Here is a 26,360-nt window from a genome sequence, read left to right as displayed (position 1 = left end):
TACTCTCACTTTTTGGTACAGAATCTTCTCTTTTCAGATGGCAGTGACCTTGGGATGACTCAGAAGGCATCACGGCACTGGAAAGAAGTGACAGGAGTGCTCAGTACTGCAATATCTCTATCACACCTTCCAAGGCTCAGGGTCTATTGCGGAAGAGGTGGTGGAAAGAATGTAAGAGCCAAAGGAAGAGTAGGACTCCTTACAACGTGCTCCCTCCAGACACAAAATGGCCTGGATATCCCTGACCTCACCATGCCTGACACTATCTACACAAGACCGTCATAATAGTAGGAAAAGATCATGACATCAAAATAAGAGAGTGACTGAGATGGGGAGAGGATATGGTGGAGAATGGAGTCTCAAAGGGAAAAGTGGGGAGAGGGAAGGAATTACCATGGGATATTGTTTACAATCATGGAAGTTGTTAATAAAAATTTGAAAAGGAAAAAAATCAGCAAATCACAGGTGCTTGCTTACAAAGCCCAATGACCCAGGTTCAATTTCCCAGTACCCATGTAAAGTCAGATGTCCAAAGTGGCGCATACATATGGAGTTCATTTGCAACAGCTAAAAGCCCTAGGCCCATTCTCTGTCTTTCTCCTTGAAAATAAATAAAATAAAAATATTTTTTTAATTCAGCAAATCCTTAAAACTTATAATTTTGTTTAAATGAAAACACCAAGATGGTTGTTTATAAAATAAGGACTTTTATTTTTAATTTTTAAACATTTATTTATTTGTTTGAGAGAAAGGTGGACAGAGAGAAAAAGGAAGAGGCACAGAGAAAGAGAGGAGAAAGAGAGAGACAGGGAGAGAGAAAATGGGTGCACCAGGGTCTCTAGCTACAACAAATGAACTCCAGATGCAGGCACCACGTTGTGCATCTGGCTTACATGAGTACTGGAGAATCGTACCTGGGTCCTTCGGTTTCACAGGCAAGTGCCTTAACCACTAAACCATGTCTCCCTAATTTTTATTTTTTTAAGAACAGTTTTAAAATGCCAAAGAAAATGCCCTCATAGTAAAGAACAGTTTGATTTTTCTTTAGCTGGAAATGAATGTTGTGTTAATAATCACCAAAAAAATTACAAAGGCCAATTTTATGTTATAGTATTGTATTCTTTAAACTTTTAAGCAACAGAAGTATAATTTAATCACCAAGAAGTCATTCTGACATATTTAAGTTAATAGCTTTACAAATCAATTTCTGTCATTTACTATAACAAATATCTTTCACTGCTTGGCTGGGGTTAGAGCAAACAGATCTGAGAACGTTTCTTGTGGTGTTTTATAAATATTCTACACAAGTCTTTGAGATCATACTTACAGCTTTAGCAAAAACACCCATGATTTCAGGAAACTGGTGTGTGAGAAAGGCTATCATTGCTGTAGAAGAGCAGAGTCCTGCTGTAAAATGAATGAAAAAAGGAAGCTCCTTCTTTGGATAAACAGAAACATGATGAAAGGCTGCAAAGGAAGAAGAGGTAGGGGTGAACTTTATTTCAAAATACAGCATAAACCAGTTTCATTTTTTCAAATTAAATCTATTTTTCTAAATTAAAAATATCATTAGAGAACAACAGGAACTCGCTAGCCAAACAAGGTAGAAGAAAGCTACCCATTACTCATTCCAGCCTCCACAGCGTATCTGCATAGTAAGAAGACTGTGCCGAAGCCTGAGACAAGGATGGCCCAGTGGGAAAGACCTCTGAGGTGCTTTTGTCACTCGCCAGCTGTGCACTGAACCCTGCAGAAGTTGCTATGGAGCTGTTATAATGAAATGTATAAGCACTGAAGAAATGTGAGTTGTTAGTAGCTCTTGTTCTTTGAAAGCTCAGAGAGCAATGCAGAGATAAAGGACAAGCATGCCATGGGAGAGTTCCTAGAACCATGGGGAACAACGTCACCCTGTTATTAACGTGCTTGCTATGTGAAATTTCATTAAGCACTGTAAAAACTGAAATAGAAAACCAATGCTCTAGAATTCTGGTCATATGTGAAGTTATTTGCCTTATTTTTAAAATGTATTTTATTTATTCATTTAAGAGTGAGACAGAAAGAAAGAGGTAGACAGAGACAGTGAGAGTGGGCATGCCAGGGATTCTGCCACTGCAAACAGACTCCAGACACATGTGCCACTTAGTGCATCCGGCTGTGGAATCAAACTCAGGCCATCAGGCTTTGGAAGCAAGTGCCTTTATCTGCTGAGTCCCTGCCTTATTTTTTTAAATCAGCTTTATATAATCAAGTATTTTTTCTAGTAACTACAGATTTCATTAACAGTTTTATTCAAAAGTTGAAAATACTTGAATAATACTATACAGCTGAGCTTACTATGGTGCCTGACACATAGTAGGCACTCAATAAATTTAAACTGAGAGTTAAACTGAGAGTCAGTTACTTGACTTCATTAGTGCAGGAAGGTGACTGCTAAGGCCAGACACCAACCTGAGAATCTCTGACGTACTACCCTGCATTAATAAGGGAAGACTAATTCAGGGCAGAACCAAGGTCAGCTATACATTTTACTTTTTTTTTAACATAATGATTAACATAGGAGGCCATATATATACACACACACACACACACACACACACACACACACACACACACACAAAATGTTTCCTTCAATAGCTACAGCATTTTTATATATTTTATACTATACTCAGAAAGTATATACTGGAGACCAAATTAATTTTAAAAATCCAGAAAATTGCCAGGTGTGGTGGCGTACGCCTTTATTCCCAGCACTCAGGAGGCAGAGGTAGGAGGATTGCCCTGATTTCGAGGCCAGCCTAAGACTACACAGTGAATTTCAGGTTAACCTGGGCTAGAGTGAGACCCTACCTCAAAAAAAAAAAAAAAAAAACGAAAGAAAGAAAGAAAAGAAAACAAAACAAAGCTGGGAATGGTGGCACACACCTTTAATCCCAGCACAAGAGGCAGAGGTAGAAGGATCTCCATGAGTTCGAGGCCACCCTGAGACTACATAGTAAATTCCAGGTTAGCCTGGGCTATAGCAAAACCCTACCTTGAAAAACAACACAAAACAAAAAAACCTCAAAAACAAAACAAAACAAAAAGCTAGAAAATTTCCATGTTTAAAGTAAAATAGCCATGTTTAAAGTAAAAATACAATGGAACTTTAAAAAACATTTAACTTTGTTATTATTTTTTAACTATTTTATATATTTGTTTACTTATTTGAGAGAGAGAGAGTGAGAGAGGAACAGACAGATAGAGCGAGAGAGAGATTGGGCACGACAGGGCCTGTAGCCACTGCAAACAAATTCCAGATGCATGCGCCAACCTGTGCATATGGCTTTATGTAGTTACTGGGGAATCAAACTTGGGTCCTTAGGCTTTGCAGGCAAGTGCCTTAACCACTGAACCATTTCTCCAGCCCTTAACTTTATTATTTATTTATTTGTGTGTATGCATGCTCAAGTATGCTTGTGTGAGTTGGAGGCCAGAGGACAACTTCCTGGTCCATTCTTGCCTGTCCACCTCATTTGAGGCAGGGTTTCTCACTCTGCTAAAAATAAAGTTTTTGCAAGTGAAAAACATTAGAAACTATAAACAATATTGTTCTGTCAGTATCCAAAGAACCAGTAATCCCTTTTGTCCCATCCCTCAGCCATGAGAGGCTGACTTCTTCCAGCAAACCAAAAGAAACAAACTCTGGTATTTCAGAAGGCATAAGTATGACAGCAAAATTAATACTAAGTAACCCCTACAGCATTTTAAGATTTATAAAGTTCTCATTTATTATTTTTTAAATAACCCTAACAGATAGATTGTATTATTTTCATCTTATAAGTTATAAAATTGCATACCTTTTGTAAGAAAAGTCCTAAAATATGAGATTTTTATACTGTACAAGAGACCCAATTATTTCTTTTTGGATTGCTTCCTGTAGATTCATTTGTCAGTCATTGTTTGGCTAATACATCAATATAATGGATGACTGACTAGTACAGAAACACTCACTCCCTTGGAACGAAAGTTCAAATTTCATCACTAGCTTGTAAAGAAAAATTTATCAGGAGGCATAAAAGACGACAAAGTAGCTATGTGAACGAGGGGGAACAGTTCAAGTCTGAACTTATGAGGTCTATAAGCAAATTCCAGAATGCCATAAGTCATATCAAGGCTGAAGGAGAATTAAAAACAAAAACCATTAAGTACTCCTGGGCATTAGAATTCTACATTATTAAAAATGTGTTCATCTACCATAGTCAGAGACAGAAAAATACTGCAAGAGCATATAGTATAATCAAAATCCTCCAGCATATCCCTCAACCCCACCTCCTGGAGGTTGTCCCCTATGGAATTAGAACTAATAAAGGCTTGCCCGAAAGCTGTTCTGTCTTACAGCTTATGGCTCTGACATAAGAAAATAACATTTTATTTTATTTTATTCTATTTTTTATTTTATTTTTACTTATTTATTTGAGAGAGAGACAGAGAGAACAAGAACAAGAACAAGAGAATAAGCATGCCAGGGGCTCCAGCTGCTGCAAACTACAGATGCATGCACCACTTTGTGCATCTGGCTTACATGGGTCCTGGGGAATCGAACCATAGTCCTTTGGCTTTGCAGGTAAGCACCAACTGCTAAGCCATCTCTCTAGCCCCAAAATAACTTTAAATTCATATTAATATGCAAAGTTAGCCTTACATTAGTAATACTTTAAACAAGGAGGACATTATTTTAGTCTAAATGTTGTATCCTGAGATAATAAAACTCCTGTTATTTTTACTTTACAAAATAAGGCCTTTCTGGGCATGGTGGTGCACGCCTTTAATCCCAGCACTCGGGAAGCAGAGGTAGGAGGATCACCATGAGTTCGAGGCCACCCTGAGACTACATAGTGAATTCTAGGTCAGCATGAGCTACAGTGAGACTCTACCTTGAAAAACAAAAACAAAACAACAAAAAGCCTTTCTGCATGTAGCCCAGGGGGCTTCAAACTCAATCATGTTTTAGCTTCCTAAAGGCAGGGGTAATAGGCATGTGCTACCATACCCAGGCATAATACATTGCATACTGATGTTCCATAATTAAAGATTTATTCCTTTGCCATGAAAGTCTTTTTTTTTTTTGGTTTTTCGAGGTAGGGTCTCACTCTGGCTCAGGCTGACCTGGAATTCACTGTGTAGTCTCAGGGTGGCCTCGAACTCTCGACGATCCTCCTACCTCTGCCTCCCAAGTGCTGGGATTAAAGGTGCACCACCACACCCGGCTCCATGAAAGTCTTTGTTCCTATTTTATTTTTAAGATAAACTCTTTTTATCCCATCTCTCTCTTCCGTTTTTTTTTGTTTGTTTGTTTGTTTTTTGTTTTGCTTTTTTTTTTTTCGAGGTAGGGTCTCACTCTAGCCCAGGCTGACCTGGAATTCACTCTGTAGTCTCAGGGTGGCCTTGAACTCACAGCGATCCTCCTACCTCTGCCTCCTGAGTGCTGGGATTAAAGGCGTGTGCCACCACACCCAGCTATCTCTCTTCCATTTTTGAAAACGGGTCTTATGTAGCCCTGGCAGGCCTCGAATTTACTATGCAGCTGAGGATGACCTTGAATTTCTCTGATCTTCCTGCCTTTACTTCCTTAGTGTGGGATTATAGGTGTGCCCCACCTCACCCAGTTTATGAGGTGCTGGGCACAGGGATTTGTGCATGCTGGGCAAGCATCCTACCCACTAAGCTACTTCCCCACCCTGTTTCCTTTTTAAATGAAAAAATAAGAAAAAATATTATCAGCCACACCCTAGGAAGGAAAATGAAATGTCTCTCACTAATGACCTCTTGATTCCAAAGTCAACAGACTCTTCATAGTAACTGCTTTACCTAATAGCTCTGATACCCCTCACTTGGAAATTTCTTCCTCCTTTTAGTTTCTAGGCTATCTCATTCCAGCTCTCACTTTGTCTCTGACCACTCCTTCATGAAATTTCATGCCATCAATTCCTTGGAACTTTATTTTGTGTCCCATGATTCTATCCTTGGGTCACTTCTCATACTCTACAGCTTACTTTAGCAATCCAAATCTTGGACAGGATGTCTTCAGCTACCAAGAAAATGATAACTCCTTAATCACTTTTGTAACAGATATAGAGAAAGAAATATCAGGACCTCCAGCAATTTTATTTCAACAACTTTATTCTAGCCAGGCATGATGGTGCCTGCCTTTAACCCCAGCACTCCAGAGGCAGAGGTAGGAGGATCACTGTGAGCTCAAGGCCAGCCTGAAACTACATAGTGAATTCCAGGTCAGCCTGGGCTACAGCAAGACCCTACCTTGAAAAACCAAAATAATAATAATAATAATAACAAAAATAAAAATAAAAAATACCCCCCCCCCAAAAAAACCAACTTGATCCTGTCTGTGGAACACAGTTTAATGGTCCAGGCATGAACACTTGGAGGTCTACGAGAGATCTAGAAGTTTAGATGTAAGAGATACCAGCTGTATGAACTGAAGACAAGTAAGTATAAAAAGCTGAAGACATATTTATCTTTGTGTCTGTGAAATAAAAGATTTACCTGTGTGTCTATGAAATGAAGGACCTAGGAGATCTAAGAAAGGTCTAGAAGTTTAGATGTAAGATGGACCGACTATCTGACATGAAGACATACAAATGTTATCCATGTGTCTGTGAAAAGACCCCAGGCTGAAAAGAGGAAGATGGAAGAGGGCTGGAGAGATGGCTCAACCATTAAAGGCACTTGCTTGCAAGGCCTAATGGCCTGGGTTTGATTTCCCAGTGCCCACATAAGCCAGATGTACAAAGTGACATATGGTCTGGAATTCACTTGTGGTGAAGGTGGTCCTGGTATACCCATTTTCTCTCTGCTTCCAAATAAGTAAATAGGGCTGGAGAGATGGCTTAGTGGCTAAGGCACTTGCCTGCAAAGCCAAAGAATCTAAAAAAATCTTTAAAAAAATCTAAAAAAAAAAAAAAAAGCCAAAGAATCTCAGTTCGGCTCTCTAGGCCCCACATAAGACAGCTACACAAGGTGGTGCTTGTGTCTGGAGTTTGTCTGCAGTGGCTGGAGGCCCTGGTGTGCCCATTCTCTCTCTTTCTTTCTCTCTCTCTCTCTCTCTCCCTCCCTTCCTCCCTTTTGCTGCCTCTTTCTCCCTCTCTCTCAAATAAATAAATAAAAATAAAATATTTTTAAAAGAAAAATAGGGCTGGAGAGATGGCTTAGAGGTTAAGCGCTTGCCCGTGAAACCCGATACCGGTTCGAGGCGCGATTCTCCAGGACCTACGTTAGCCAGATGCATAAGGGGGCGCACATGTCTGGAGTTCATTTGCAGTGGTTGGAGGCCCTGGCGTGTCCATTCTCTCACACTCTGTCTGCCTCTTTCACTCTCTGTCACTCTCAAATAAATAAATAAAAATAAACAAAAAAAATTTTTAAGAAGAAAAATAAATAAATAAATAAGGGCAGCTGGATACAGAGGTAGATATATAAGTGACTCCTGGTAATCCTGACAGTCATCTAGTTTCTGGTCATAATCTCTGCTGAGTTCTAATTCTAACTTTCTTTTGGGTTCAATAAACTGATGCTTATTTAAGCAAGCACCTTTAACTGCTGAGCCATCTCCTCAGCCCCAAATAACCTGATTTTTTTTTTTTTTTTGAGGTAGGGTCTCACTCTGGCCCAGGCTGACCTGGAATTAACTATGTACTCTCAGGGTCGGCTTGAACTCATGGCAATCCTCCTATCTCTGCCTTCCAAGTGCTGGGATTAAAGGTGTGTGCCACCATGCCCGGCTAACCTGATGGTTTTTCAAAGAATCTCTATTTATGTTGAGGCTAGTTTGAAGTGACTATTATTTATACCCATGAAAGGCCTTGGATATTTGTTATTTATATATTATATACTTTGACTTTATCTAAATACTATTATGGGAGGCTGGAGAAATGGCCCTTGGTTAAAGGCACTTGTTCACAAAGCCTGCCAGCCTGGGTTTGGTTCCCCAGTCACATGCACAAAGTGGAGCATGCGTCTGGCATTCATCTGCCATAGCAATAAGCTCTGGTGCCTCCATTCAAATAAATAAGTAAAAACATGTACAGTGAGACCCTACCTTGAAAAAAACAGAAACAAAAACAAACAAAAAAAAAGTTAGCACTCTTTCCAAGAATGGTGGCGCACACTTTTAATCCCAGTGCTCAGAAGGCTGAGGTAGGAGGAGTGCTATGAATTCAAGGCCAGCCTGGGTCTGCAGAGTGAGTTCCAAATAAGCCTGGGCTACAGTGAAAAGTGAACCTTGAAAAAACAAAACAAAAAATCAATACTAAGACTAACTCAAATAGTAGTTGCTGGTTATCATTTTTAAGGCAAACATTACAGTCATATGCAGTAAGAATAAAGAGAATCCTAGTCTTGCAAGAGATCAAGGAGTACATTGAGAGTTCCAGAAAAGAAGAGACCTCTTATTTTAGCAAGTGACAGAAAATAATGACCCCAAGAAGAACACCATCAGCATACTTAATTTGACATGAACTTTCCTGATTTTTTGAGGTAGGGTCTTACTCCAGCCCAGGCTGACCTGGAATTCACTATGTAGTCTCAGGGTGGCCTTGAACTCATGGTGATCCTCCTACCTCTGCCTCCCAAGTGCTGGTATTAAAGACATGCGTCACCACACCCAGCTGATCTCTCCTAAATTTTCACCTATTCAAACTTTTCAGCTCATTAAACTTGATGGTTGTAAAACTGCAACTTTCCTAGGCTTTGGTGCTAATAGCTCAGTCTTACAAAAATTGTGGCATAGGTTTAAATCATATAAGGAATATGGTGCTAGTGTTTATAACCTTTGGCATGCTGAAGTCATAAAAAAAGAAAAGAACAGAATTCTACCAGTTCACAGAGAAAAGAAGTGAGTGGGCAATGAGGTATCTAAGACAAACTTTAGACTGTTCTTTGAAAGTTTGGCTTTGTTTTGTCCAGTAGAGGGGCAATGCTAGAATCTAAACCCAGGGTCTCCCACGTGTTGGGGACTCACTCTACTACTCAGCTACACCCCAGCTTCCGACACGAGGGGTGAGACTAGAGCACTCCACGGTCATAAGACTGCATGCTTCTGGCTCGCCTACTTCTTTGCTCTCCAAATTGGGAAGTATAGTCCCTCTTTTTCCTTTATAAGGATTGTTTTGGCTATTTTACACTTCCCTATAAATATTAGGGTTTTTTTTCAAAATTACACCAGGGATTGTGTGTATGAGGTGTACATGTGTGGGGATAGATGACAGTGTATGCATATGAGTATGTGTAGATGCACGCACTCCAGGTGCACAATGCAGAGGCTCCAGGAGAGCATCGAGTGTCCTTCTGTCACTCTTTCAGCATGTTTCCTTGAGATGGAGTCTCTCACTAATCGGTCAGCTGACCAGTTCCTGTTTCTGCCCACCCTACAGGACTGGGATCACAGGTATGTATAGCCATGCCCAGCTTATTAGGTGGGTGCTGGGAATCAAACTCAGGCAGTTTCAGACCCTCACAGCCCTTAGGCTTGAGGTGCAATGCTCTTACCCACTGAACATCTCCCCAGCCCTCCACCCGGGATTTTGATAGGATTGTACTGAATCTGTAGAATATAAGATCAGGATTCAGAATTCAGGGTCATGGGCATGGTTCCATAGTAGAACACTTGCCTTGCATACATACAGCCATGGGGTTGGTTTCCAATACTGAAAAGAAGAAAGAAAGGGACAAGGAAATCAAGAAGAAGAGGAGGAAGAAGGAGAGGAAGAAGAGGGAAAAGGTTAATTGCATACATACTAGCAATGAACAACATGAAAATGAAATTTAGAAAACAATTCTAACCATTGTAAAGTCAAAGAGAACAAATAACTTAGGAATGAATTTAAATGTGTAAGAACTATAAAATATTGCTGAGAAGCTGGGAAGACAGCTCAGTGGTTAAAGGCACTTGCTTGCAAAACCTCCTGGCCTGAGTTTAATTCCCAAGCCACCCATGTAAGCAAGATGCAAAAAGTGACACAAGCATCTGGTGTTCATTTGAAGTGTAAGAGATCCTGTCACACTCATACATACCTATACAAACTTTTTATTTGTTTGTCTGTTTTTTGGAGACAGGATTTTGCTCTAGCCCAGGCTGACCTGGAATTCACCCTGTAGTGTTACCTCTGCCTCCTGAGTGTGGGGATTAAAGGCATATGCCATGACACCTGGCTGATTTTTTAAATAAAAAAGTAATAAAATAATGCTGAGATTAAAAAAATCTATAAAAATGGATAGACTTCATTGGGAAGGGCCAATAATATCCAAATGGCATTTTTCCTCAAACTGACCTACAAATTCAATACAATTCCTATCAAAATTTCTGGTAGGGGGAAATGGAACATTTAGGAGGTGGATCTAGTGGGAGGTTCTTGGGTCAAATGTGAGGAGGCTGTTGGAAAGGATTGTGGGAAGTTAGCTTGTCTGTCTCTCTGTCTTCATATGGTTCCATATATAATCACTTGCTTATTCCTACACATGCTCCTGATACTGTACCCATTCCAGGAGGTGATGCTGCCCAGGGGCAGACTCACTACAGAGCCGGAACATTTGCCCTTTGTACTTTTAAACTTCCAAACTGAAACCTAAATAAATCTCTTTCTTTATAAGTAGCCCATGTCAGGTATTTCATTATAGTGACAAAAAGGTGACTAATACAGAAAACAATCTAACAGTAATCTAAACAATTACTTGTAAGTTTAAGAAAATTGAATTCTTTACTTACTAGGCAATAGCTCTCTATCAGCAGTCTCTGTGCAGCTGGGATAAGGGTAAAATAGATGTCCTTTCTCTAATGGGTATGGAATCATTCTAAAAGCTGAGGAAAAAAAAATGCACATTAACATTCAGTTCTGTCTCATTTATCATCCTATGCTAGAAATCAAAACTACTCCGGAGATATATTTTCATAAAATTTTCACATAATATTTTTTCTTCTTTATTAAGAGGCATTTTAGATGAAAGAAACAAAGAAAACAAAGAATGAATAGGGGCAAGAATAGGATTTATGCAGTGGTCTAGCTGAGTAGAGTAAAACTAATGGGAGTGTTGCATGAGACTGCTTGGGTTCTCCCTTGCCTCACTCTTATTACAACCATGGGCTTAACTCCACAAGTATAAAAAATGTGCCACTTTGTGCATATAGCTCCACATGGGTACTGGGGAATCAAACCCAGGTCGTTAGGCTTTGCAGGCAAGCACCTTAACTGCTGAGCCATTGCTCCAACTCTCTGGTTGCTTTATGCTGTAAGAATTGGGTAGCGGTGATGAAGACTGGAAAGCCTGAAGGGTTCACTATTTGGCCCTTTACAGAAAATCTGCCTACTGACTGCAGAGTTATCAAAGAAGAAATTGTTAAATGCTGGCGAGGATGTGGAGAAGCAGGGACACTCATTCACTGTTGGTGGGAATGCAGGATGGTACAACCACTTTGGAAAGCAATATGGAGACTCCTGAAAAAGCTGACTATAGAAATACCAACAGACCCAGTTATACCATTACTGGGCATATACCCTAAAACCTTCAAACCAAAAGCCAGAGAGATTTGCTCAACCATGTTTGTAGCAGCTCAATTCGTAATAGCTAAAAGCTGGAATCAACCCAGATGTCCATCATTAGAAGAATGGATAACAAAGATGTGGTATATCTACACAATGGAATTCTATACAGCAGTAAGAAAAAATGACATAAAGAAATTTGAGGAAAAATGGTTGAACCTGGAACAGATCATTCTCAGCGAACTTACCCAATCACAGAAAAAAAATCGACACATAGTCTCATTCATCTGCAACACCTAAACTGAATCTGCCCAAGATGCCTTACATACCCAGCAAGCACCTCATGGACTAGACAATAAGATGGATGGGAGGGCGGGGAGGGAATCAAAGGGTGGAAAACAGTAATCTGGACCCAAACGGCAATGGTACCATAAAATTCTACTTCCTAAAAGACAGACCAAATGGCTGAACCTTCACTAGACCCTTACAGGAAACACCTGAACCACAAGACACTGGAGAGGGTAGGATCAAGACTGACCTAAATCTCCTACATCTTCCCTCCCTCCCTCTCCCCCTCTCCCCTCTATCTCTCTCCTCTCTAACTCTTGTATATTAGTTATCTTTTTCCTCAATTTCTTAGTGGACACTGACCTGAAACCCCCACTTCCAGCTTGGGCTTACCATCCACAATGAGCTTTTGATCAGAGAAACCTACAAGGTTTCCCAAAACAATGACAGACTTCTGTCAGAGTACTTGATGACCCACCAAAGGCCAGTGATAAGACCCTATTGCTGAAGACTCCATACACAGCTGACACGTAAAATGGAATGACGTGGCTGGAAGCCAGGAGAGAGTCAGTCCCCAGACAGTCAGCGTGTCTAGTGCCAGAAGGCGCTACATAGGCGACTGGGGGAAATGACCAAGGTCTGTCCAAGCAACACATTATTTAACCTAATTAGCAACAAATAACCGGATGTGATGCCCACACAAGTGCAATAGTGGTACACAGCCATGGTGAGGAATCAATTGCTCTTGATTTGGCTAACTGATCCACTCAGTGGTACTAGACCCTTAGCTGGAGCTGGGAAACAAGTCAGAACCATACCCAAACACAAGCCCACTCTACAATATCAAGCTACCATCAATCACGGGGTATAAGAGGGCCTACACCTATCAAACTGTCTATCAAAGAAGTAAGTGTTATCTCAATTTTCCGGGTGCTAACTTACTCTCCGTTGGAGAATCTGCTTCTCTTTTCCAGATAGATGCAGATCCTAAGAAGAGAGCTGCCCCAACATACCTCAAAAGGGGCCCAACTGAAACTAAGGACAACTGGCGAAATAAGCAAGGGTGATGTTTTCCTGTGAACCGGATACCAGCACAAAGGGGAAGGAGATCAACGGAGAGAAAAATCAACTCCTACCAAATCAGAGAGCCAAAGCCTCAGAGGCCCCCAACACCTCAGCACTGAAGCAGACCAAAAATGAACCCAACATGGCTCAGGGAAATCTTGCGGAAGAGGGGGCGGAAAGAATGTCAGAGTTACATGTTGGGTCATGATTTGCAGAGACATTTATCATACTAATAACTGGGGGCTAACTCCACAATGCACGACCCATTTTCATTAACAAGGAGGGTCTAATGGGAGGGGGTAGATCACAGATGAGCCTAAATAATGGTACCAAACTGCCTGTATTCACTGAAATGAAAACTAATAAATTAAATTAAAAAAATAAAAAATAAAAAAAAAAGAAGAAATTGTTGACCTATTCCACATCTAACTACTGGCCAAAATTGTGGTAAAGCTTTTGTTTTCTTTTTAGTGGTTGGCTTACAGACTTTTGTCAAGATCAAAGATTTTGTTTTATAACAACAAAAGGTAGTTATTTGCTCAATACCATTAAGCAAATCAGTAATAACATGAGAAAATCATTCATCAAGACACATGATATAGCACATAAACGATATATATACTTGGTTTTGTCTTTGAGGTAGGGTCTCACTCTAGCCCATGCTAACCTGGAATTTACTATGTAGTCTCAGGACGGCCTCGAACTCTCAGTGATCCTCCTACCTCTGCCTCCAGAGTGCTGGGATTAAAGGCATGAGCCAACACACCTGGCTTTTATATACTTATTTAAGACTCCTTATGTACTAAACAGAATGCCACACAGTAGAGATATATACAAAATGAATGAGAAAGTCCATCATTTGAGGGGGCTGCCAGAAAAGGCCCAATTGCTCAAAAACATTCAACTCCTCAAGTACATAATCTCAATTTTATTTATCTTTTTTTGTTTGTTTGTTTTTGGTTTTTCGAGGTAGGGTTTCATTCTAGCTCAGGCTGACCTGGAACTCACTATGTAGTCTCAGGTTGGCAATCCTACCTCTGCCTCCTCAGTGCTGGGATTAAAGGCATGTGCTACCACACTTGGCTTATTTACCTTTTTATTGTCAGTGTCAGGCATAATATATGACTGTGAGGAATTGGTTAATGGGGCTGGAGAGATGGTTTAACAGTTAAGGCACTTGCTGACAAAGCCAAAGGGCTCAGGTTCAATGCCCTAGTACCCATCTAAAGCCAGATGCACAGGGTGGTGCAGGTGTCTAGAGATCATTTGCAATGGCTGGAGGCCCTGGTGCACCCATTCATTCTCTCTCTCTCTCTCAAATAAATAAATAAGATAAATTGAAAAAAAGAAAATGGTTAATGGAGACTTCCCAGACTCTCATGGTTCACAGGTAATGAGCCCTCATAGCTTACTGGCTGTGATGGTGACAGGGGCCTTACTCACATTAAGCTTACATTCTTCCACTAAGCTGCATCCTTTAGCCCCAGTAATTTTTATGGTACAAATATCTAATAATTCCACTTATTAATCAATGGAGCCAAACAACTTTCAAAATTTATGTTCTGGGCTGGGGAGATGGCCCAGCAATTAAGAGTGTTTGCTGCTTAAGCATGAGGGCCTGGGAGGACCCAAGACTGTCAAAGTCCCACCGCCCCAGAACTCAACTAGAACTCCAGATGCGGCCATGCATGTCTGTAATCCCAGTCCACACAGGGGCAGAGGTGGGGAGCAACCAAAAAAAATGGTAGCTTTGGGTTGAGAGAGAGACCCCACCTCCAGGGGAAGCATGTGGTTTAATAACAGAGAAGGGCCCCCAAAGTTCACCTCTGGCTGCCACATAAAAGCACATGTGTGACATCTGAACATGCATGTGCATGTACTACATATAAAACATCATGACACATATACATGCAAAAAAATTTATGGTCTAAGAGCTTAAAAGTTTGAAAAATACATATATATATATATATATATATATATATATATATATATATATATATATAAACTTGAATTTTTTTTTCTTATTTCATTTTGAAATCACGTCCACAAAGTGTGGTAGTATGCACCTAAAGCCTAACAACTCAGGAGACTAAGGCTTGAGCCCAGTATTTCAAGTTCAGGGCTAGCCTGGGTAACATAGAGGGACTTATCTCAAAAAAAAAAACAAAAAAAAACACCAAGGGGGCCAGGGAGATGGCTTAGTGGTAAAAGGTGTTTGCTTTGCAAAGCCTACTAGTCCAGGTTCAATTCCCCAGGCACATTTCCATTTTCTCTCATTATAAATATTTAACTTCAGTGAAATACTATAGCAGTTTTTCATTCTGCTTTTCCTAAAGGTAGCATTAATACACACCAGCTCTACCTTTCCAGTAAACCAAACTTAATGCCGCTGACTTCACTTGAAACCAATTTAAATAAGTCCTTGAAGAAATGCAGACCACTTCATTTAAAATGACCAGTGAAAGCGAATGGTGAAAGACGAATGTCCCCCTGAAAAAGGGCACTTACTGCCTTCCCACGTACACTGCAGCAGACTGAGGGCACCTTCTATTCGTTTCCAGTGCTGGAGATGAAAGAACGCGTAGGCAATCGCTTCACTATCGCCTCGTTTCAGAATGTGTTCTGGAGGTAAAATTAAACTTTTCATCTCTAGTAAATACTGAAAGAAATAACATGCACGACAGAAGAAAAAAAGAATTAAATACAGTTAAATTAAAACATTCACTAAAGCATATAATCAAAGGCTACAAAGGCAAACTGATGTTTAAAAGGCATACATTAAACTAGAACACATTAAATATGATATACAGGCTGGGTATGATGAGCACATGCCCTTAATCCCAGCACTTGGGAGGCAGAGGTAGGAGGATCAGTATGAGTTCAAGGGACAGCACTGGGACTACAGAGTAAATTCCAGGTCAGCCTGGGCTAAAGTAAGACATTACCTCAAAAAAGGAAACAGAGAGGCAGAGGTAGGAGGATCGCCATGAGTTTGAGGCTACCCTGAGAATAAAGAATGAATTCCAAGTCAGCCTAGACTAGAGTGAAACCTACCTCAAAAGAAAAACAATAAATAAATAAAATAATAAAAGCAAAAATAACATACAGGTCTTACTGAAAACTTATATTTAAAATGCATATATTTGCAAATCTCTAAAATTATAATATTCTTATGGGTAAAAATAGTGATAAGTGGTTCATGTAAATGCAAAGTGAGGAAATAATGTGAGAACAAATATTTACTTTCCAATAAAGAATTAAATGTAAAATTATATATTATCATTTTAGAAAAATATTTGGTGGCAGCATTCAATTCTATTTTCATTTGTTGTTGTTGTTGTTGTTTTCAACACTTTATTTTATTTATTTATGAGAGAGAAAGAGATAGACAGAAAGAGAATGGGCACGCCAGAGCCTCTAGCTGTTGCAAATGAACTCCATATGCATGCGCCACCTTGTACATCTGGCTTACATGGGTCATGGGGAATAGAACCTGGGTCCTTTGGCTTTGCAGGCAAGCACCTTAACCATTAAGCCATCTCACCAGCCCTCAATTCTGTTTTCTTATTCTCATATTAGGAAGTAAAACTTAACTGTAAAATAATTAATGAACTAATATTTACTAAGGGCAAAACAGTATGCTTGTTAGGAAATACCAAAAAGAACTCTATCTATGAAGCTGTGAAGCACCATAACAATAATGGGAAAATAGACTTAAGTAATACTTATAACCAGACTATAGTGTGTACCTTATCAAAGTATAAGCAAGGTACATGGACAGGCAATATTACTTTTTGTTTCTTAAAACAGCTTTGTTGAGATACAATTCACATATATTAGACTTTGACTACTTGAATATAGAATTCAATTGTTTTTATTATATTCAAAGATACATGCATTTATCAATTGGGGGGCGGTTGAAGCAAAGTCTCACTCTAGCTCAGGCTGTCTTGGCTCACTTTGTAGCCCACGCTGGCCTTGAACTCATAGCACTCTTTCTACTTTAGCCTCCTGTGTGCTGGGATTAAAGGTGTGAGCCACCACATCCAGTTAACATCCATCAATTTTAACACATTTTTATTACTTCAGAGGGAAACACTGTACACTGGAACATCGTTCTCTACTCTTTCATTTTCCCAATCCCCCTAAGCAAGCACTAACCTATTTTCTGTCTCCATAAGTTTGCCTATCCTGGAGATTTCATAAAAATGGAATATTATAATATTATCATAATATCACATGATAAGACATAATTCATGATAACATCAGGTAACATATATAATATAATATATAATATATAATAATATATATAATATAATGGCATGTAGTAACATATATAACATATATAATATAATATAATATAATATAATATAATATAATATAATATAATATAACATATATAATTTAATGGCATGTAGTAATTTGTAACCAGTTTCTTTCACTTATCATGTTTTCAAGGTTCTTATAGGTCATAGCACATATTAGTACCTCATTCCTTTGTGCAGTCCATAAATACAATCATATTTTGGGCTGTGTAGATGGCTCAATGAATAGAATGTTTGCCGTGCAACTCTTGAGTTCAGATTTCCAGACTCCATGTACTAGCCTGAAGCTGTGGTGGGCTTCTGTTATCACAGTGTGCCTACCACCAGAAGAAAGGTGGAAGCTACCTGACCAACTACTCAGGTGAACAAGAAACTCTGCCTTAAAGGAGGTGGAAAGTGAGAACGGACTGAAAGTTGTCATTCAACTTGCACATGTACGCCTGTGCATGCACACACACAATAAAATAAATTAAAATAAATAAATTAAAATAAATAAATTAAAAGATACACTGTCACTCAACATTTGGTCACTTCTATTTTTTTTTTGTTACAGATTATGATGTTGGATGAGGGTATAGCTCAGTTGGTGGGGTGCTTGCCTAGCATACACAAAGCCTACAGTTTCATCTCCAACCCTGCATAAAGTGGAAATGGTGGTGTACACTTGTAATCCCAGTACTCAGGAGGTTGAGGCAAGTCTCCAAATTTCAAGGTCATTTTGGGCTACATACTGAGTTCAAGGCTAGTCTGAGATACATGATATCCTGTCTCAAAAACAAAATACAGGGCCAGGTGTGGTGGCACATGCCTTTAATACCAGCACTGGGGAGGCAGAGATAGGAGGATCACTGTGAGTTCTTATCATGAATTATGTCTTAATAAGGACTCATCGTATTACCTTAAAGCTACATAGTAAATTCTAGGTCAGCCTGGGCTAGAACGAGACCCTACCCTGAAAAAAAAAAGGGTTGGTATAAACATGTTTTCATTTCATATGTTTCTTTTCTCTTGGTATATCTCTTGAAATATATGAGAATTAAATTCATTTTTCATATACATTTGTATTATATTTACATTTATGAACAAGATTGTGATTTAGGAATCACTTGATGGGATATTTCAAATGAACAAAATGTGGGTGAGTAGACTGGGGGTTGAGGGGTGATGAGAACAGGAGGCCATATTCAATGCACAGGGTCAACTTGAACACAGGCACTTAGCAGGAGAACATAGAACACAATGTAATTTAAGGGATGAGTGAATGTGCCCACCACAGTCTACAAATTCTTCTTCACATATAAAACTAAGTCTTTTTATTTTAAAATATTTTATTTTTATTTATGAGAGAGAAAGCGAGAGCAAGCATGTCAGCTAATTCCAGATACTTGCACCACTACATGCATCTGGTTTATGTGGGCTCTGGGGAGTCAAAACTAGGCCCTTAGGCTTTGCAGGCAAGCACCTTAACAACTAAGCCATCTCTCCAGCCCAACACTAAATCTTTTTTAATTGTCTGGTCTCAGTCTCCCCAGTATTGGGATGTAACATCACACCCAGTTCATTGCCAACTCTTGGAAATATTCCTGCTGATAATATAATCTGTAACAAAAGCAGTGGAGTGGAGGGTTACCTCAATGGCAGAACACTTGCGCTGTATGCTCAAAGCTCTCAGCTTAAACACTAGCACCAGGCTGGGGAGACTGCTCAGTGGTTAAAGGTACTTGCTTGTAAAGCCTGTTGGTATGGATTCAATTCCCTAGTGCCCACATAAACCATACCCAAAAAGTCGCACATGGATTTGGAGTATGTTTGCAGTATGTTGCAGGAAGGTTGTTGTGACTTCAAGGCCAGTCTGGGACTGCAGAGTGAGTTCCAGGTCAGCCTGGGCTGGAATGAGACCCTACTTTGAAAAAGACAAAAAGCCCAAATATAAATAAATAAAATAAGGGAACAAAATCAACCACTTATACATCATCTTTTTTATTAAGTAGTCAACTTCAAAGAAAACCTTGAAAAATTAGCTAAATACCTCCTCCAAAGACTGAGGTTGAAAGGCTCTTCTTTCTAGAGTAGATTTGAAGTAATCTCTTTGGGTATATATAATTTGATACTAAGTTATTTGCCATAAGGTTCAAGCCCTACTTCTATTGTAAAATATGAAAATACAAACGTTAAAGAGGTATCAAAAATATATTTATGCATTTCAAATTCAGGCATGCCTTTAATCTCAGCACTCGGGAGGCAAAGGTAGGAGGACTGCTATGAGTTCAAGGCCAGCCTGAGACTACATACTGAATTCCAGGTCAGCCTGGGCTAGAACGAGACCCTACCTCAAAAAAGCCACAAAAGCCAAAACAAAACAAATTCAGATTATTGTAAAAACAGACAGCATAATTAAAGAATTGAAGTTGCAAGGCAGGAGTGTCTATCCTTTTGGCATATCTGGGCCACATTGTTCAAAGAAGAAAACAGTAAGATTCCAGGGAGAATATTAAATGTAAACAGTTAAAAGAGTTTCAAATTACAAGCTGTAGGTAATAAGGACTCATCGTATTAGTACATCTAAAATAATTTTTCTCCCTTGTTTACAAAATGTGCCTCTCCAACCATTACTGAGTTTAGTGCCCATCTTTAATTACTCTACTCTTGATGCTTCTAGGGTAAGAATGCGTTCTGCTCATCAATTTATTTTAGCAGATGTCACAAACCATGAGATTATTTACTAATCCAGTTTGGGGACTTACCATTTCCTATTCAGTTTCTTAAAAGGAATGCAACAGAGGTTGTGTCCTGGTAAAGCAAAGCCCATTTGCTGCCTGGCTGGGTTCCCTCCTCTTACTGCCGTGGGCCTATATTCAGGGTTAGAGTAATATTCTTTCTAATCCTCTCTAATCCTTGCCCATTTTTTTTGAAAAACAGTAAAAGATCACTCACACCAGGCAGCTGTGGGAAAGTGGACTCAGACAGCTGACCTCTGACATGACTCCTTGTGCTCTTTGCACCTACACTCAGAGCTTCTTCAGTAGGAAGCAAAGCGAGTGTACTCACAGCGGAATCAGCAGCCAAACGAGCATCGCATTCTCAGGAAGACAAAATACCTGCCTAACTCTTAACCAGGTTTTTTTTTTAATATACTTTTTTAAATTTATTTATTTATTTATTTGAGAGTGACAGACACAGAGAGAAAGACAGATAGAGGGAGAGAGAGAGAATGGGCGCGCCAGGGCTTCCAGCCTCTGCAAATGAACTCCAGACGCGTGAGCCCCCTTGTGCATCTGGCTAACGTGGGACCTGGGGAACCGAGCCTCGAACCGGGGTCCTTAGGCTTCACAGGCAAGCGCTTAACCGCTAAGCCATCTCTCCAGCCCTTAACCCGGTTTTTTATTAGTATTATCATTGAAATTCTGCTATATAATACACATACAGAAAAAAAATCATTTTCATTTTAGAATGTGAAAGCTTTAAACAACATGGTACTTATTAGACAGGTAACCATTTATCAAATGTAGGCAAAGATACTAAGTTAATCATTATTTAGTAAAACTTATGCTATAGAATATATCAACTTGATATGTCAAAAAAAGACTTCTGAACAGCAACTATACACCTGTATCTTCATTGTTCAATAATCTAAGTACCAATGTATTTAGTAAATAAAAACATATGGCACACCTATTAGGAAATTATAATTCAAGATTTTACATCAAAATATTTGGGAGTTGATGAGATGGCTCAGCAGTCAAAAGTACTTATTTACAAAGCCTTATGGCCTGGGTTCAATTCCCCAGAACTCACATGAAGCCCAATACAGAAAGAGGAGCATGCATCTGGAATTCATTTGCAGTGGCAAGAGGCCCTTGGTGTGCCCATTTCTCTCTTTCTCTTTCACCTTGAAAATAAATAAATAAGAATATTTAAAATTTGGGGCTGGAGGGCTGGAGAGATGGCTTAGTGGTTAAGTGCTTGCCTGTGAAGCCTAAGGACCCCAGTTCTAGGCTCAATTCCCCAGAACCCATGTTAGCCAGGTGCGTCTGGAGTTCCTTTGCAGTGGCTGGAGGCCCTGGCACACCCATTCCCCCCCTCCCCGTCTCTATCTGCCTGCCTCTCTCTCTCTCTCTCTCTCTCTCTCTCTCTGTTGCTTTCAAATAAATAAATAAAAATAAACAAAAAAGTTTTTAAAAATTGGGGGCTGGAAAGATAGCTTGGCAGTTAAGGTGCTTCCCTGAGAAGCCTGAGAACCCAGGTTCAATTCCCCAATACCAACTTTGGTGATTTGATTCAGGTGTCTCCCATATACTTAGGTGTTCTGAATGCTGGGTTCCCAGCTGATGGAGATTTGGGAATTAATGCCTCCTGGAGGGAGTGTACTGTTGGGGCTTACGGGTGTTATAGCCAGTTTCCCCTTGCCAGTGTTTGTCACACTATCCTGTTGCTGTTGTCTACCTTATGTGGGCCAGGGGGTGATGTCCACCCTCTGCTCATGTCATTGTTTCCCCTGCCATCATGCAGCTTCCCCTCTAAGCCGGTAAGCCAAAATAAACCTCTTTTTCTCACAAGCTGCTCTTGGTTTGGTGATTTCTATCAGCAATGCAAACCTGACTGCAACAGTAAAGTGGTACCAAGAATGGGATTGCTGCTGGACACCTATGTAGTTTTGGTCTTTTGGAGCTGATTTTCAAGAGGAATGTGGAAGGATTTGAAACCTTGGCCTAAGAGATACCTTGAAATGCTGTAAGTACAGCATGATGGACTATTCTGGTCAAACTCAGACCTGAATGCAGTAAGAACTATGGACTGTGAGGTTTGGCTTATGAGAGTGAGAAAGCTTTGCCTGAACTGGGCTAGAAACAGTTTGTGTGAGAGGCTTGCTGTTATGCCCATGTTCTGAGAAGTTGTGTGGGGTTGCAGTGTGTAGAAATAGACTGGTGTGTTCAGAGGGATATGGCACAGAAAGAAATCTTTAGGCCGAAACTACTGCCCGTTTAGCTACAATTGAGAGATTACAACCTTTGAGATTGGCCCAGATGACCTGAACTGGGACAACAGAAAGAATGTAGACTCTTTTGGAGGGGTGCTCAAGAAGTGTCCTGTTCTTCAAAGTCTGTTTATCCCCCCTGGATTTACAAATTGGCACCCTACCTAATATTATGGAGTATAATAAATGGAGGAAAAAGAAGGTCGTTGAATTTGCAACATGATCTTGTGTTTTGGAAATGGCCATGAGTAGTGTGAAGCAGGTTTGCTGGATGCCTGTGTGGAGACCCAGTGGAGCTATGAGCATGAACCGTGGATTGCAGTTGAGACCCAGTGGAGATGCCGGGACCACAAGATGGCTGCTAAGGAAAACTGCCAGCCCCAAATGAAGTTTTCCAGGACTGTGAGTAGCACAGCTGGAGGGGCAGAATTGGAATTCCAGAGACTTGTTGCTGGTTAGAATTATCAGACTTGGAGAGTTGTCACTGACTAGAGTTGTTGGACTTGGAGCTACAGAGTTTGATGTTTGCCTTGGTTGTTTTAAATCTTAAATTGGTTGAATATTTCTTTGCTATGCCCAATGCCATCTTTTGCAGTGTGAATGTTTATTCTGTGCCATTATGGGTTGGGGGGGATTTTTTGGTATTATGGCTCAGTTAAAAGACCTCAGAATAGGCCAGGCATGGTGGCGCACGCTTTTAATCCCAGCACTCGGGAGGCAGAGGTAGTAGGATTGCTGTGAGTTCAAGGCCACCCTGAGACTACAGAGTGAATTCCAGGTCAGCCTGGGATACAGTGAGACCCTACCTCAGAAAAAAAAAAAAAAAAGACCTCAGTTTATGGGGATGTATGAACATCATAAGGATTGACTAAAAAAAAATATGGGGACTTTTAAAGTTGGATAAATGCATTGCATTTTACATCATGTATGTTTACCAGTTTATGGGGGCCAAGGGCAGAATGTGGTGGCTTGATTCAGGTGTCCCCCATATACTTAGGTGTTCTGAATGCTGGATTTCCAGCTGATGGAGACTTGGGAATTAATGCCTCCTGGAAGGAGTGTATTGTTGAGGGAGGGTTTACGGGTGTTATAGCCAGTTTCCGCTTGCCACTGTTTGGCACGCTATCCTGTTGCTATTGTCCACCTTATGTTGGCCAGGGAGTGATGCCCACCCTCTGCTCATGCCATCGTTTTCCTTGCCATGATGGAGCTTCCCCCTCGAGCCTGTAAGCCAAAATAAACCTCTTTTTTCCCCACAAGCTGCTCTTGGTTGGATGATTTCTACCAGCAGTATGAACCTGACTGCAGCACCCACATAAGTCAAATGCACAGAGTGGTGCATGTGTCTAGAGTTTGTTTGAGTGGCTAGAGGCCCTGGTGCACCCATTCTCTCCCCCCCTCTTCATGCTGTCAAGTAAATAAATATTTAAAAGTTTTTCCCACTAAATTTTTAGGCCTGGGGAGACGCACAGCAGTTAAAGGTGCTTGCTTGCAAAGCCTGATGGGCTGGATTCATTCCCCAGTACCCATGTAAATCCAGATGCACAACTTGGCAAATGCATCTGAAGTTCATTTACAGTAGCAAGAGACCCTGTCATTCTCTATCTCTCTCTCAAAAAAAAAAAAAAATAGTCAGAGCCTTGCTATATAGTCCAGGCTGGCTAGAAACTTGTTATATAGCTCAGGATAGCCTCAAACTCATGATTCCCCTGCCTCGGCTTCCTCATTGCTAGGATTATAGGCATGTACCACCAAGCCAGACTCTATTTGATGTCACTTATAAATAATGCCTACCATGTGATATCCTAGTATCACCAAAAGGATTAAAATGATATACTAAGCTGGGTGTGGGGGCACACGTCTTTAATCCCAGCACGTGGGAGGCAGAAGTAGGAAGATTGCTATGAGTTCGAGGCCACCCTGAGACTACATAGTAAATTCCAGGTCATACTGAACTACAGTGAAACTTCACCTTGAAAAAGCAAACAAAAAAATACACTAAAATTTTTCTTTATACTACTTTAATATTATCATGCCTCACTCATCAGCAAAGGTTCTTTCTAGTGTGTGAGTTTTGGGAATGGAACACAGGGCCTTGTGTATACCAGACCAACACGTTACTGCTAGGCAAATACTCTAGTACTAAGCTATATCCCTAGCCCAAACGTCCCTTTCAACTTGATTTTAAAGCAAAACCCTTTTTAAGTTTCTACCAAAATAAACTTTGGCTTCTAAAATATAAGAGAAAATGTTCAGTGTAAAAAAAATGTGGCCAGGTGTGGTAGTACATACCTTTAATCCCAAGCATTTGGGAGGCACAGGTAGGAGGATCACTGTGAGTTCAAAGCCAGTCTGGGACTACAACCACAACCATCCAAGACTCTGCCTTTTAAAAAGGTAATAATCTCGAGCTGTGCGTGGTGGCACACGCCTTTAATCCCAGCATTGGGGAGGCAGAGGTAGGAGGATTGCTGTGAGTTCGAGGCTGCCCTGAGATGACATAGTGAATTCCAGGTCAGCCTGAGCTGGAGTGAAACCCTACCTTGAAAACCAAAAAAAAAAAAAAAAAAGGCAGAGTCTCACTCTAATCTAAGCTGATCTGAAACTCACTCTGTAGTGCAGGCTAGCTTCAAATTCACAGAAATCTTCCTATTTCAGCCTCTGGAGTTCTAGGATTAAAGGCATGGGCCACAATGCCCAGCAAGTCTACAGTACCCAGTATTCCCAATAGGTTCCCATCCAAATCTGATCCTGCTTAGCTTCCAAGATTAGGTAAGATTGTCTTTCAGGGTTCTATGGCCAGAAACTTACTTATTTTATATCCTCCAGAAATTGCTATTCAGGAGTCTTTGCTATCCAGCATAAACTGTAAGTTAATGCACCACAGAAACCTGACCCTTCACATTTTACTACAGTGCCTGACACATTACACTGCTCACAGCAGTCACTAAACTACCAAAGCAAGACCGATACCTTATGGCAAATTCCATACTCTAAGGCATGCAGAGCTCTTCATGGCGTGATATCCACAACCCTGGGTGGCAGTGCCACCATAGCCCTGCTCTTTGCACACACCCGCCCTCCCTGGGGCCAGCTCTACATGGGCTTTCCTTGGCAATTACCTCACATTCCTGCCATCTCCAACACCCTGAGGTCACCACTGTAATTTACATTTCAGCTTTATAGCTTTTACACATTGGCTTCTCACTCATGACCCCATCACTTCTGCATCTTGCATGCAAAACAGCCACATGTAGATGATGGCAAGCTTTGCTGCCAGCTTGAGATATAGCCTGGTCCCCTTAGGTCATGGCTACAGTGGTCTCTGCATGTCTGGATAGCTGAGTCAGCGCAAACATGTCCCTTGGCCTCTCTTCCAGCATGGCACACCATAGCCTATCTTTCCAGGCATTCTCTTTTCAAATGATGTTTTTCTTTTCTTTTTTTTTGGTTAACACCCTGGAGCCTTTAATAGGTAGGTCTTGCCCAAGGCATCTTTCCTAGTGTCCTGTGTAAAATGTGAGGCTGCTCTTTCATGGTACTAATCTCTTTAACAATGACAGCTGCCCCTTTGTCCTCACTCGCCTTGCATGCAATTTTACCAGGTTCAAACTCCTTTTCTAGCCACACTGCATATTTTCACATATTTTTTTTCTTTTTTCTTTTATTTTTTTTAAGTTTTTTTTTTGTTTGCTTTTATTTATTTATTTGAGAGAGAGAAAGAGAGAGAGGAGAGAGAGACAGAATGGGCGCACCAGGGCTTCCAGCCTCTGCAAACGAACTCCAGACACGTGCGACTCCTTGTGCATCTGGCTAACGTGGGTCCTGGGGAATCGAGCCTCGAACCGGGGTCCTTGGGCTTCGCAGGCAAGCGCTTAACTGCTAAGCCATCTCTCCAGCCCATCTTTTTTCTTTCTTTTTTCTCAAGATAGGGTCTCTCTCTAGCCCAGGTTGACCTGGAATTAGCCTCAGACTTGGAGTGAACCTACTACCTCTGCCTCCCCAGTGCTAGGATTAAAGGCAGGAGCCACCCCGCCTGGCTATTTTCACATCTTGTACAGTTACTGACTGTAAATCTAGGGAAAGGCTGTGAGCAGAACCCATGCCACAGGCTGAATGCTATGCTGGCTTGAAAATTTCTCTACAATACAAATTCTCTCTCTCAAATTTTAGGAC

At 40.5% G+C, this 26,360-nt stretch overlaps 1 protein-coding gene across 1 annotated transcript in view; it reads right to left on the bottom strand.

Moving 5' to 3' along the window:
* Nucleotides 1-1,098: 1,098 nt before the first annotated feature.
* The window catches only part of St7l (suppression of tumorigenicity 7 like), a 102,720-nt gene continuing 77,458 nt past the window's right edge, over nucleotides 1,099-26,360 (bottom strand). The window contains exons 12-14 of the mRNA XM_004658984.3: nucleotides 15,393-15,543; nucleotides 10,760-10,852; nucleotides 1,099-1,467 (exon numbers count right to left, since the gene is read on the bottom strand). Coding sequence (XP_004659041.2) covers nucleotides 1,289-1,467; nucleotides 10,760-10,852; nucleotides 15,393-15,543 — 423 coding nt within the window. The 3' untranslated portion in view covers nucleotides 1,099-1,288. The remainder of the gene's footprint in view (nucleotides 1,468-10,759; nucleotides 10,853-15,392; nucleotides 15,544-26,360) is intronic.

The sequence above is a fragment of the Jaculus jaculus genome, chromosome 19 (genome assembly GCF_020740685.1).
Source record: "Jaculus jaculus isolate mJacJac1 chromosome 19, mJacJac1.mat.Y.cur, whole genome shotgun sequence".
Classification (NCBI taxonomy): Eukaryota; Metazoa; Chordata; class Mammalia; order Rodentia; family Dipodidae; genus Jaculus; species Jaculus jaculus.
The sequence above is the reverse complement of the archived record's forward strand: the minus strand, read 5'-3'. Positions and strand labels throughout refer to the sequence as shown.